At 51.2% G+C, this 14,135-nt stretch overlaps 5 protein-coding genes across 5 annotated transcripts; 2 read left to right on the plus strand and 3 right to left on the minus strand.

Moving 5' to 3' along the window:
* Positions 1-994: 994 nt before the first annotated feature.
* On the minus strand, positions 995-1,996 carry GT037_011268 (uncharacterized protein; the record flags this gene model as incomplete). The annotated part of the gene is made up of 1 exon (XM_038936315.1): positions 995-1,996. One exon carries the CDS (start codon positions 1,994-1,996, stop codon positions 995-997), a length of 1,002 nt encoding a protein of 333 aa, XP_038780987.1.
* A 312-nt stretch (positions 1,997-2,308) lies between these two features.
* Positions 2,309-3,136, minus strand: GT037_011269 (uncharacterized protein; the record flags this gene model as incomplete). The annotated part of the gene is made up of 1 exon (XM_038936316.1): positions 2,309-3,136. One exon carries the CDS (start codon positions 3,134-3,136, stop codon positions 2,309-2,311), a length of 828 nt encoding a protein of 275 aa, XP_038780988.1.
* A 1,198-nt stretch (positions 3,137-4,334) lies between these two features.
* On the minus strand, positions 4,335-9,527 carry GT037_011270 (uncharacterized protein; the record flags this gene model as incomplete). The annotated part of the gene is made up of 3 exons (XM_038936317.1): positions 4,335-4,918; positions 4,970-8,377; positions 8,432-9,527. 3 exons carry the CDS (start codon positions 9,525-9,527, stop codon positions 4,335-4,337), a joined length of 5,088 nt encoding a protein of 1,695 aa, XP_038780989.1.
* Positions 9,528-10,133: 606 nt separating this feature from the next.
* GT037_011271 (uncharacterized protein) lies at positions 10,134-10,949 on the plus strand (the record flags this gene model as incomplete). The annotated part of the gene is made up of 1 exon (XM_038936318.1): positions 10,134-10,949. One exon carries the CDS (start codon positions 10,134-10,136, stop codon positions 10,947-10,949), a length of 816 nt encoding a protein of 271 aa, XP_038780990.1.
* Positions 10,950-12,023: 1,074 nt separating this feature from the next.
* GT037_011272 (uncharacterized protein) lies at positions 12,024-13,490 on the plus strand (the record flags this gene model as incomplete). The annotated part of the gene is made up of 2 exons (XM_038936319.1): positions 12,024-12,257; positions 12,312-13,490. The coding sequence occupies 2 exons, from the start codon at positions 12,024-12,026 to the stop codon at positions 13,488-13,490; spliced, it is 1,413 nt and encodes a 470-aa protein (XP_038780991.1).
* Positions 13,491-14,135: the final 645 nt, after the last annotated feature.

The raw sequence follows: 14,135 nt of genomic DNA on the forward strand, positions 1-14,135 counted from the left end.
TACTTATACATTCGCCTACACAGCCGCCTCGCTGTGCTTAGCTAATGCAGAAGTTCCTGGAATTCTCCGCAGAGGGCTTGCGTTAGACTTCTAGTCGCTGGTTTTCAAAAATAGAGATCAGGAGAGGAAAATCCACGGGGTTAGGTGTGGCTTGAGCCACTCCACTTTTTCTCGCTTTCCCTTTCGCATTCGACGATGCGCGGATGTGGTGGAACTTCAGCTCAGCTCAGCGGCTGGACCATCGTTTTTGATACAAGTGACTGAGCTAGAACAAAAATTCCAGAGCCTAGGGTTCGTGTATTCATTTATCCAGTTGATCTCACCAGACTGATGGCGGGACAGCGATCATTCCAAGCTGCCGGGCAGCACCATGGTTCTTGCATGCTGCTGGCTGAGCAGGACTTGGTAGTCTCAGCCCCCGCTGTATCGCTGGAAATTACTTGAAGGAATTCTTGGCAGGAAAGCCTGACCTGCATACGCTCTTCTCGATAAACGTCACGGAAAGGGAACTCAGATACCAAGACGAAGTCACGACAATCAAGCAATACAACAAGTCCAAACCGTCACCAAAGGTGGGCAAGAGCTGAGACAAAGCCCCAGACGAGCTGTGATAACATGTACCTAACAACAAAGCGAGCTGAAAGACGCCAAGACCTCCTCATTTAGTCGTCCGCAGCAAGGTTGTTGTCGGGCTGAATACATAGACACAATACACACCAAACCCCGCACGATGCGCTTCCGGAAAAGTAGCAAAGGCACTAGCGGAAGCTTCCACCCTAAACCTCACACCAACTATGTCAGGTAACCCCAACACTTGTGATAACGTGTGTGGCAAGCGAGACACTTACAAAGACAACTACTATAGACGCGCACACGCTTACATGCTCACAGCACGAAGCGTTAGTGGCTTGCACATAGATTAAGGCTACTGATTCGGGTGGAACCTAGATAGCTTCCTAAGTCCTTGTTCCTATGCTCTTTCTCTTGAACTACCTCACTCCGACAACAGCCATTTCGTCTTCACCTCAAACTCGTCGCCAAACTGCAATGTTTCTAACCAGCTTTCCGGAATCTTCTCCTTGCCATCTCTCGCCCCCAGAGCCCCTCCAGCAATCGCACCATTCGTATCCGCGTCCCCACCCAGCCTTACAACATCGACCAGCACGTCCTTGAAAGACCTCGGGTCCAACAATGCAGCAACAGCCAGCGTTAGCCCGTTGAGCACGTATCCCGTCGTTATGTCTGATCCCGCGCTCTTTGGTCCCTGGTCTGCAAGTTTTGCCAGATCGAGCGTCTCGCCCCGGGATATGGCAGCCTCGACTTGTGTTTGGCCCTGCTCTTGGGCGACCAATCTGCCTTGTTCCACGGCCTCTCTCACCTTTTTGCCTTGAATCATCGCGGCGATCATCTCGTTGTAGGCAGCGCACGAGACGGTGCAGCGGGTATCGTTATGGGTAATGGCACTGATGGCCATGCTCTCCCGCACCCTCACTTCCTTGCTATCGGAGAAGAGCGCGGTGGGTATACAGCGCATCAGGCTTCCATTTCCGGCGCTTCCAGGGCCAGCACCGCTCCTTGTTGCATCTCCCGTGCTGTCGTAGTTTGACAGGCCAGTTTGAGTCGCGCATCCAATGTCAACCGGCATGCTTCCCGGCTCTCTGTCAGGCCAATCGCCAGTCAGCCATGCGAGGCTGTAGTCGGCTGCAGCCTTGACCACGTCGAACTCGCTCCCTTCTCGCCCAGCGCTTGTTTCGCAATGTTTTCGGCGATCCGAGTACGCCAACAGGACGGCTCGCGTTAGATCCGTGTCATCGGTTGCATGTCCGGGAGGCCAGGAGAAGGAGCCACCTCCGACAATCTCCTGCAGACCATCTGGGTACTTTTGCTTGATGGTGGAATGATATTCAAACTCGAGGGTTGCGCCGAGAGAGTCGCCAGCATGGACACCCAGAATGGCGCCTAGGCTTCTGGATAGGCGAGTGTCGTGGTTGCTCATGGTTAATCTCGTGTTGTGGGTACAGATTCGATGGGGAAGCGGATGTGGTTCGCTTTTGTAGTCGCTGAAAGGCGAGTGTCCAAGGCTGCAGCCTAGAATTAGGTGCGCTAAAGCATCGAACCAATCCCGTGTCATAAGCGCAGCATAAACAGCTTAGCTTAGGTGAAGAGGTAAGCTAAGTGGTATAAATCTGCCGGCAATTTTACATTTCTTGCTCTAAGAGTAACGCTAATCTCACGTTAGTGATACTGCCTGGAGCCTAAATTTTTGTCTTGCGAAATCCTTCGAACTCTCTATATTAACAACTATCACTTAGTGAACGTGAGTGTCGTCCAGCGCTTCTGCCGCCTCTCGTACAGCATCTTCGTCCTCTTCATCGCTATACACCCCAAGCGCTGCTCGAAATGCCTCTCGGTCCCAGTTCCGTCCTTCCCCATCTCCCGGCCACCCAGCTCTTCTCATCTTGCACACGAGCCCCTTGAAGTCTTCGTCCGCGTCATCAAAGTCACAGTCCATTGGTACCGCCTCAACGACATCTGTTTGGAGGCCGATCCAGCGAAGCTCGTTGAACCGCTGTTTGCAGAGCGCAAAGAATTCGCGTGGGTAATAAACATTGAAACCCTCCCGCCAACGCTCCGTTTCGTTGCCAGCGTGATGCTCTTGCACCACGGCGTTGAGCTCTGGTGCTGGCTCGTCGTGCTGACCGTTAGGATCCCCCCAGTAGATGTAGCCATCGGCCGTGTTGATCACGAGATTGTAGCCGTTGCGACCGTTGCTGTTGCCGAAAGAGATGCATGACGACGGTAAGGGATCGCATATGGGCTCCACATAGTATTCGAGATCCCCGTCGCGGATCCGCTTCTGTATCTCTTCGCTGCGGTAATCCTGGATCCGTGTGTTCACCATGACGACGTGCTTGCCATAGGCTTTGTCTGGCTCAACAAAGTCTACAAAAGGCATGCGGCGAAGCAATTCGATGACTGCATCGGTCTTGTGCAGGTTGGCCATGGTGGATTGTGTGATTGATGGCCAGCCATTGTTGGGCGCTTCCACGACGACCGAGTTATCCCAGAACACTCGATTGCAAAACTCGTAGTAGTTCGTCAACAGTGCGATAAACTCGGCTTGATCGAAGTTCATGGTAGGGGAAAGTGGAGAAAGACACTAGTTAAGCACGGTAGAGCTTGGGTAGGGTTGAGGATTTATGTCGACGGTTAAATAGGGTCTTCCAAGGTTGTTACCCGCCGACCCCGATGAACCCTGCCGCCCAGGGGAGTAAGCATCTGCGCCGCAGTCTGCAGAATATACAATCTCGCTACGGATGCGACCACATCTTGGCGTGGTACAAGGAGGAAGATGTCGCGAAGCAAGTACTCCCAGTGTGTCAGAAACTTTGGACGCCGAAACGTCTGCCACATTAGCAAGGAGGCACTTTTTACCGTGTTTACGCAGCAGGAGCTTCAATTGGTCTTTCGAAGCAGCAGGGCTAGTTCCCATCAACTCGCAGGCTGTGTCGGATCGCCTTAAAGTGCGGCTGCGTACCCCGCCAGAACCCCTCCTCCCAAGAACACCCTGGCAGTCTAAGACTCCAAGCAATACTCATGGGTGCGGACCTCAGTCAAAGCTTGTACATAGTTTCTCTGATGCTGGATCAAAACGCACTCCAAGCCTCGCAGATCCACGAGATCGAAGAACAGTCAGCAGCGATACCCAAGCGAAAATCGCGTAAGCGCAAGCTGATTCGGCAGCATGGGACTATGGGTTATGGGGATGCCGCGGCCCAGGGAGCAGCTCAGGCTTCTGCAGCACCGCAGCGATCTAGAAAGCTCGTTGTGGTGGTAGCCGAGAACCAGCCCAACCAGCTCTACGGCGCTGTTAAAACTGCAGCGGGATTGAGTGCAACGCACGTACGCGCGAACAGAGGTGAGAATATCTGTTCGATGCGACGAAACTGAGCATGCGTCACATGAGTTGGTCGTGCCACATGAGCCTCCCTACGACAATACAGGACTGTGGTAGAAGCCTCTAATTTAAGGTACGCTACAGGTACACTACATTCGACACTAAGTCTATGCGCCCTACTTTGCTTGCAATAAATACAAAGGATACAAAAAGAATGATTGAGCGATTGCCTGGGCGTGGTGATTGCTTTATATATGCAACAAGGGAGAGCTCTGCCGTGGGCACAGTTCTCGTCCCTGCCTAGGACTCATCTGGTAGGCACCCGTTGGTAGCGTGTCAAAGCAGTTGATCCATTGCAGTCTGCATCCAGCCGAGAAGTAGAGAAAGGTGTCTGTTGTTCAAAAAGTGTATTGTAACCCGGGCCTTGCTGTGATCTTTATACATCTGTTGGTTGTATTCCTAGAGAAATCGGGGATCCTGGTGTCGCTGGCTGTACGTATTCCACGGCACCCGCGAGAGAGGCCTGAGCCATCACCTCGCTAGGCGTGGTAGATGGTGAACGCGTCGCAATAGAAGCATTTCCTAAGGCTGCTGAGGATGAGCCTTCATCAACGTCGAGCGCACGCACTACCTGGTCAGACTCGTCTGGTCCCAAAGTAGACGGAAGTGGGCCTAGCGCTAGGGAGGTAGCATTGCCCAGCACCAGATCGAGTAATTGCACTGAGCGGGCTGCAATCCAGGGTCGGTTAGGCAGCGTGCGATACTTCGACTTGCCGCTTGTCACGGCGTTAGGAGGCGCCGCACTGTACAAATATGTGCTGATAGCGGCTGCTGCGTGATTTTGGTACCATGGATCGTCGGTGAGCAGTGCGAAGCCGGGATCGTTAGGTACCAGAGTGCTCGGCCAGCATCGATTAACACTCAATCCATCGTCAGCATGAGAGGTCAATCTTGTGTGTTCCCAGTGTTTGATCTCGAAAACAGCGTTGGGCACTTCGACACCAACGCTTGTAATGTATGCTTCATGGAATCTTAGCATGGCGACCATCATAGACGGATATCGTTACTTACTTGTTGTACCTCCTCCGACCCTTTGTGAGACTCTCGAACTCGTTGTCGTGGCTGCGCCATTTCTCATTGTCCTCTTGGCCGCGTCTTTCCACGCATCGTGGCTGGGACAGAACGCACTCCAGATCCCACCCGCTCCGCCATTGTCAGGTTGAGGTATCAAGCGGATGAATTGTCCGGCCTTCTTCCTGGGACTCTGTGAATTCTGCCCCCAGAAGTAGCGCGGCGGCCATTCATCTCGTTCGCAATCGTCGAACTCGGTCCATTCTTTTGACCATTCCCAGTGATGCTGAGCTGTCCTGGGCACGCTTGGGCGACTACCCCAGAGACCCCAGTCATCTGTTGCCTTGCCGTGTTTACTAGTACTTGACGTCGCCCAACACGTGAATCGAACCATATCAGGCGTGTTTGTATGAACGCTCATCACCGAACTATAGTGATAGCATGCCTGTGACCACTTCTCTGAGCAGGTCATTGGAGGCGTCGTCATGAACGTAGAAATGCTTGTCGTTGTGGTTGAGTCTGTCCTTGTGATGGGTCCGTTATTGCAGGAGGTAGCTCTTTGTTGCAGCCGGGCAGTAACCTCTGTGTAATGAACTTCATGAATGATATTCATCGGGGCAAGTCGTGAATCAAAGCGACCATTGCTTGTGTCAAGACTGAGCTCAAGCAAGCTTCTCTTTGGTCTGCATGTGTTGTTGTTATTGTCGTCATCTTTAGAACCGTCCTTGCGACAATTACCGAGTACCTTCTGCAAAGATTCATCGTGCTTCTTGAATGTTGCACCCATCTTGCTGACGTCGTACTTGGTCTGCGCTCGCCGAGCGGCGCCCAATTCTGCGAAATCTCGAGGTTTGCGGACGCGTCCAGCACCTAGCAGCCCCATAATAGCCATGGCCGCGTTTTCCGGATTGGCAACTACGTCTGCGATAGTGAAAGCGGCATTCCCAATCATTCCGGCCATGGCAATCATGCGAGCGACGGTGGCTGCGCCCGCCGCAATCGCTGCGATTTCGCCAACAAAAGGAATCAAGAAAAGAAGGGCCGAGATAATCGTAATGATGAGATTTTTCTTCTCCTCTTCTCTGATCTCTCCGCCTTTTTCTTTCGCTTCCTCCATAGAGTCCACAGCTTGCGCGAAGAGAAAGACTGGCACTGAGAGGACTTGAACCACATCGCCGTTGGAGCCATCCCATATACCTGCCACGATATCGAAGAAGCGAGCAGACATGGCATTTCTGGTGGCTTCAAGATCGATGCTCTTGATAATCTCCTTAGGGTCAGGGATGCCAAAATCCTTCTTGAGAACAGGTATACCAGTGACAGTGACGTCTTTGTAGATGCACAGGCAAGCGGGTTGCCCTTGGCAACTTGAGCAGTCGTTTACCTCTTCGTGGAATTCACCGAGTTCGATCCAATCAGAGATGATGCCCGCTTCTGCTTCGAGTGCATCATAGAAGCCATCGCTATCTCTGATCGTCATCTTCATAGTCATCTTACCTTGAAAGATCAAAGGATCATCTTTCATCAAGTCCTCGCAAGGACCACTGTACTTGTCTTTCCCGCCAGATCGTTGAAAGTCACAATCAGTGTACTTTCGGATGTTGCCAAACTCCCAGTCCGCGAATTTCTTGAAAGCTGCCTCGGCACTCTTCTTGATGACTCGTTGATAAGCCTCAAAGTTCTTGTCGTAGCCATTGTCCGCGTTGTTGTATTTGGTTATAGAACCATCCAGCATCTTCTCAAGAATGCTGACGGCGAGAACGGGCTTGCAGTCGTCCGATACATCACCATCGTTCGCTAGAGCTTCGAGATCTGCGTATTCCTTGGTGAGGGGGCAGTTCTTACCACCCATTTGGTTGTCGTCGTCTTCGCCGTTGTTACCGATGCCGCTATCGCCATAGTCCTTGTCGAGGTCAACAGCCCAGTCCGACACTCCCCCGAAATTGAGTTTTGTGTATTTGTTGATTCGGTTTTGCTTGGTCTCATCGGTCATCCATGCTACCCACTCCGTATCTTGGTACACCAGATAGTCGGTATCGGTGTCATCGCTCCATTCCTTGACTCCAAGAAGCTCTTTGTTCCACAAAATCTCTCGAATTTCCGCAGAAGATATGTAGCCGCCCGTTCCGGTGCAAGGTCCCGGCATCGCATCTGACACAGTTCTACTGCCTGTGTATCTGCACATCTCGCTCGTGCAACCCTCTTCGGCCATTTTAAAGCTGCGTCCATAGCTAGCTATACCAACCACAACCTTGTACGAGGGAACGCCAGCTTTAGTGATCATAGCTAGTGCAGTAGCCGTCTCGGTCATATTGATATGCGAACGTAGGCAGTCGCCTTCAGGGCAGCCAGGACTTGACCATTTGTTACCATAGTCCCATTGTCCGTGCAGGTCGTAGGTCATGTAGATGATATAGTCAATGACACTAGACATCTCTTTGATTGGAAACGCCTTCAAATACCAATACGAGGCAGGAGCTGCGATCGAGACTGATTTGCTTCCCATACGACGTTTGACTAATTTCAGAAACTCAAGATAGTTGGTGCCTTCGTCAGCGGCGCCGGGAACAGGCGTGATATCCTGGGCACCAGGGTATTCCCAATCAAAGTCGATACCGTCAAGGTCATACTCGTTTACGAAAGCAACCACATTGTCTGCAAATGTAGCACGATTTGCTTGACTGACAGCCTGACGAAAGATGGTGTAGGTTGGTGCATCCGCAGAGAAGGCCCAACCGCCAAGTGACACTATCCTTTTGATGCCAGTCATCTTCTTCAGCTTGTCGAATTGGTCCTTTAACGTACCGACGTCGATTTTGAAATCTCCAGCAGTGACATTTGGAAACGCAAAGTGGATATGGGTATACTTCTTGGTGTCGATATCTGTGACATCCATATGCAAACATGGGCGATCCTGATTCCAGGCCTCGAAGTAGGCGACGTGGGCGAAGCTCGCTGGCCCTTTAGCATTGTTGGTGATATTCATCCCACAATTGGATATGCATCCGTTCATGCCCGGCTTCGATGTACCGGGAGCGCCTGTATCAGCTGGATTCTCGATGCAGAAGTCCTTGTCCATTCCACACTGGCCCCAGACGTTACAGCAGACATTCAGGGGGCATGGGTTCATATCGGCAAGCTTCTTGTTGCCCCGAACTTCTCCATTTGGCTTTTGCGGCCCACAGACGGCATTTTCGATGGAATTTGGCATTGGAGGTTCGCCATCGGAAAGGCATATCTTCTGGCCAGGCTGAAGGTTGTCGCAGCCAGCAAAGCCCCACGTGTTCTTGTTGAGATCCTCTATGCCCTTCGTGGTGAGATAATTCGCGTCGGCGAGGGCCCAACAACCGTCACCATCCTTGATGTCGTACGAGAAACACGAGCCATCAGCATTCTTCTTTGGGCGGACTATGAATGAACATTAGTTCTAGAGTCAAAAACCAGGACAGCGTTTTCACCTACAATCAGGCAGGTCGCCAGCCGAACAGCAGACAAACTGTTTAGGTTTGAGCTTGTTGCAGAAGTCTTCTCCAGGGTTGAAGTTGTAGAACTTCGTCAAGCTGATACCACATCGTTCTGCTAATGCATAGCAATCGTCACCGCTGAATACCTCTTGATAACCACAAGTAGCCCTTCGATGCAAGTTGAGAGACGAGGTAACATTGGAAGAATGATTCGTGGAGTTATTCGCCATCGCATTTGAAGAGCTGTTCATACTTTTGACCAGCCAGTATTTGATGTCGAAACCTGACCAGCCAGAAGTTGTATCAGCACCAGAGGGGCTTCTACCCTGACTCCAGCTAAAAACTGCTTCCTGCGCTGCGGTGATATTGTTCTGAAGGTCCGCAACGATGCCAAAACCCAAGGAAGATGAGTGTGTTTCCTTGTAGTTCTGTATGGTGAAGCGATTGGTTTCGCCACTTCGACTGGACTGTATTGCGGAACTGAGGCGCTCAACTACGGGGCTGAGGCCCTCTCGATCGACCGCGTGACCAACAAAAGCTCCCACAGTAGCTGATCCGACCTTAGCGAACATTGTAATGTGTCTACAGTCACCGGTCTTAGTGATGTAGCTTCTCAGCGTTCCAAGGGCCGCAGCGGCATCTTCATCACTAGCGGTGCTGTCCGTTCCGGTCGGGTTCGTGTGCCATTCATGGTAGTAAATCGAAGTCTGATTAGACTTCGGACCCATGTTTGACGGACAGCCTGGAGACTGCAACCTTTCGGACCTCTTCTTCGGTGTACCAAAGGTGAACGGCACGGGATCATAGTCGGGTGCCTGTTTTGTGTCATCCTCGGAATATGTACAGGCACGAATAGTAATGTGCTTGTCTGGAGAGTTGACGGGAATGTCCAGCATAGTGCTGAAAAGCAGGGGCTTTTCGCATCGATTGAGTGCGACGACACCATGAAGATACGTCCACTTCAGAGGATCCAATCCAGACTTGCTACATCGAACAGGACATGGATTTATTGGACTTGAAGCGTCGCTCTCAGCGTGTGTTCGAACACCAAAAGCGAGTGTGGAGAAGACAATGAAGAGAGCGGACGAGTACATGGTGCAAGGACGTGCCGAAAAGAATGACCAGAATATCATGAGTGTATACGGTTGAGAAAGAAGAGACGATAGATGAGGTCCGTAATTACGAACTGGCTTTGCAGCAAAAGGAATGAATGACGGTGAGAAACAAGGAGACGACCTTCTGTGCAGACCAAAGTCTGCTCAGTGATCAATATAAGTAACCGGTCTGAAAAGACCCGCATCAGAGAATTGAGCGATTATGCTCAAGATGTGCCCCTCGGGAATGCGCCTTGTGAATTCGCCACATGTATCATGCACTCCTAGCGGGAGTAATCTATTGTCAGTCAGATCTTACGAGCGCTGGAGGATTGTGGTAATATTCTTGCAGGGTCGTGCGGAGCTAGCACGGTTGAACAATGTATTGGTCTGGGCGTACGGTAACATTGCCAAGATGTTGGCACGAGACTGTTGACTAGGATCATAATTAAAGGATGGCAAGCTCGGAAAAGGGAGTGGCGAGCAGAATCATTACACCTCTTCTTCTTATTTCGGACCGTCCAACGTGGTTCACAATTAGTCCCCTCAATTGCTTCTAACTATTTGATTATTCTTGACAAGAAACCGCAGACCTCATCCATCAACATGAAGCTCTTGTACCTCCTTGCGCTGGCCTTTGGCCCTATCTTTGTTCTTGCCGAGCTCAACGCATACGAAATACTCATGTTTTTCGACATGTATCGTGTCGATTACGAAAAGGATAACAGTAACTTCAAAATTGCTAAAGGATGCAAAGATTGCAATTTTGAGGACTTCGTTATTCATATCGACCGACTTGGGATGACTTCGAATGTCGACGGTCGTTTCGGAGATCTTATGAACCCTAGTCTTGACGACGTAGAGGGTTGGGAGCAACGAGACGATCTTGTCTACGATGCAAAAAAGCTGCTTGGTGGATTGTGGCGCGACGAGGACACAAAATCCCGTCCCGGCCATGCTATTGTCATTGAGCGGCTTGTTGACTACATGTCCAGCCTTCGCTCAAGTGGAGATTCTGAACGCCTCAGCAGGATTCTCACTGGAATGCAAGCCGCGCAACTCAGCAGACGTAGCCTGCAGGCCAAAGCCATGCTCGACTACATAAACGGCCGACTTAGCAAAGCCCGCGTGGGGTCTGCGAAAACGCAGTCCATCTCCTGGCAAGGCGGAGACTTCGATGAATTCGATGCCATGGCCACTCTTGAAGGAGTACAAACCACAAAGCGAGGGGTCATGCGCACGGAGATCGTCGCCATTGCCAAGTCCATCAACAACAACAATCTCGAAAGCAGCCTCAAGAGAGATATCGGGATGGGAAGCGGCCGTAGCATCCAGAAGCGCGAATTTGGCGAAGGGCTGGCTATCATGGCGCTGCAAAGAGGCATCGATTCGTTGAGCATGCCAGCGCGTAAGAAATGCTGAAAAGGGTCGCTCTGAGGACCTTCGGAGAGTGTTTCCAACACATGCTTCACAATCCGCGGTTGCTGCGGATCTGGCAGGGGAACTGGGTGCCAACCATGGCAAAAGCAGCCTGGCGAGAGGCATGCCGAGCGATCTAGCGAGATATTTTGGTACCGTAATTAGATGATCGAAGAATGCGATACACACAAATGGAAGAAGTGATGCAATAACGGCTAAATCGATGCATGCCCAAGCTGTGTAGAGTTCGGGAGCTAGACGGCCCGTGCTGATGTGGACCCCTGCAGCAATTCTGTATGTAAGGTACCCGAACTCTACCAGGTGTTCTCAAGATAAATCAAGCGGCTCCATATTGGGTTCATGCAGAGCCCTGTCTATTCAACCACAGAAGTGTGCATCCATTACCCGTGCCTCGGCGAGTGCGACAGTGTAAGACGAGCGCATGGTTCGTCATGCAGGGCGTAACAGACTAGTTGCTAGCAAACAAGCTGTCAGCTTACGCAATAAATGTGAAGTGTCGAGGCGAGTCTCCCATGCTTGGCCTCGGAAGCGAGGTGGACGTTACCCAAGTAGAATAGACGTTGAGAAGGGCATTGATTGCACTGCTCGCCTGTTAGAGTGAGTTACGGAACGCCTTACAAGATCGTAGGGTTCTTCAAAGTGTGGTTCGTGTTGGTGGCCAAAGTCGAGCATCAGGCCGTCAGTTACCGTAGAGTGACTACTACAATGCGGTCTTGGCAGCCAGGGTCTTGGGATCAAGGTCACCATCGGTCTGGGCAGCAATTCCCAGAATGGTAGGCCGCAATCAACGAGAATGACCAAGGCAGAACCTACGCGACTCTCCTATACCGGATGGTTACATTCATCCTTCCGGACGGACACCAGAAGATGAAGCCTCATGCTGCTAAGGCTAGCGCTGCTAGGATGCTGGGGGGAACACTTCTACCACTGCAAGTGCCCACAACCACACTAGGGTCAATACAGAATCTACACATAAAATACGGGTACCAGTCAAGTTCATCAACTCAGTCCTCTACTCGACTCGAGCCTTACTGTCCTCTCCACTACTAGTCAGTCATGTTCGCCTTCACGCTCGGCAGTACCGTGACCACCCTCTCTGTGCTTGGCCTCTGTACAGGAGGGTCGGCGGCGACCTCACGTGTCCAATCGCGCAGCGGGAAAACACCGAGCCTGGCTTTCGATCCAGCAACCACGTCCTACTGCTCTTGGTGGATCGACTACGATGGTTCCATGACCTGTCAGGAAGTCCTCGACGACAATTGGATTGAGCTAGATGCATTTCGCCGCTGGGTATGTAGAGACAAAACACCACCCTCGACTTGCATGAGCTGACTGCTGCGTAAGAACCCTTCTGTCGGCGCTGACTGCATTGGCCTTGTGTCCGGCAATAGCTTTTGCGTCGAGGCTGTCAAGGAGCCCGCACCAACAACGACCCAGAAAACGTCCGACATACCTAGCTCATCGAATTCCAAAGCCGACACGCCCACTTCCAAGCCCACTTCGTCACCTTCTCCCGTCCAACCAACCACTTCCAGTGTCATTGCTAGCAGTGCCACTCCGACTTCTAGTAACGGCGTGGCTACACCCTCGCCCATACGCCCTGGGATGGTCAGAAACTGCAAAACCTTTCACTTCGTCGAATCGGGAGATAACTGCGGCACAATGGCTGAAAAGTATGCCATAGGCACTGCCAACATTATTGCGTGGAACGGACTCAACAATGCATGCACCAATTTATGGCAGGACACATATGCCTGCGTGGGCATAATCGGTGGCTCACCCAGCCCTTCTCCTACCACTTCAGTTCCATCTGGCAATGGTGTTTCGACTCCGCCGCCTGTCCAGCCACGGATCGTAAAAAATTGCAACAAATTTTTCTTCGTTGAATCAGGAGATACATGCGACGTTATCAACCAGAAGACTGGCGCGCGAATAGTCGATATCGTTGCATGGAATGGACTCAACAGCGGATGCACCGATATCTGGGGCGACACATATGCTTGCATCGGCGTCATTGGTGGCTCGACTTCGTCCACTTTCTCATCTTCTCCAAGTCCTACCCAGTCCGGCAATGGCGTATCGACGCCAACACCAGTTCAGCCAGGAATAGTAAAGAACTGTAACAAGTTCTTCTTTATTGAAGGAGGATATACGTGCGATGTTATTAAAGAGAAGACTGGTGCCCGAGTAGCAGACATTATATCGTGGAATGGATTGAACAGCGGATGCACAAACATCTGGGGCAGCACATATGCATGCGTCGGTGTTATCGGCCAGTCCCCGACCACAACTACACCATCCCCTTCGCAGACGTCCAGCGGACCCGCAACACCTTCACCTATCCAATCCGGGATGACCAAAGGCTGCACCTTTTGGCACTTTATTGGCGGTTCTACGACATGTCAGCAGGTCCTGAGCTACCAGAAGGTCACGATGGCGCAGTTCTACAAATGGAATCCGGCTGTGAAGGCAGACTGCAGTGGCTTGTGGAAAGATACCTATGCTTGTGTCCGCGGACCATAGTCGTGAGGGAAGTCAGCCCGATAATAAGATATTCAGCTTCGCGAGCATATATACTTGATCATGTACTTAAAAAGTCTCCGATTCTTAGCAGTTTCGCAGTGGTTTGCACATTGTCTCATCTCGTAGAACTTTCACGCAATTGCCCTCGCTCCTCCTTCGGAATTTGTTACACTGCGGATCTGCCGCGACGCTATGTGATTATTTGCTCTCCAGCCTTGAAATATCTTCTCTGAGGAATCAACTTTTTCTTCTTTCATTGCCGTGCCCAGAGTCACGTAGCTTGACTGTTGGTTCGATGGTACTGGTAAATCTATTTTGTTGCGTCGCAGAGCATAGGAATGAATGGGAGATAGATCATTGATTGTTGCAAAGCTTTGAAGAGCATTGCTTTTATATGGAGAGCACTGCTAGTGTGCTCTCATCGAGTCTAGTAATTCCAGGGTACTGAGCGTCAAAGCTCTCTTGTGCAGTGCGGTTTCTGTCACATATTTCTTCTTCTGCGCACTTAACTTACCCGCAGAGTGCTTTTATGTCTAGCTTGACACGCCGTCTAGTCTTGCGCTCAAACCGAGATAAAGATACGTAGACTGGTTCAACGCGACTCTGTTTATCGGCTGCATAAGTAGTCTGCTGTTCGGGACGTCG

Source organism: Alternaria burnsii (assembly GCF_013036055.1).
Source record: "Alternaria burnsii strain CBS107.38 chromosome Unknown 208, whole genome shotgun sequence".
Lineage (NCBI taxonomy): Eukaryota > Fungi > Ascomycota > Dothideomycetes > Pleosporales > Pleosporaceae > Alternaria > Alternaria burnsii.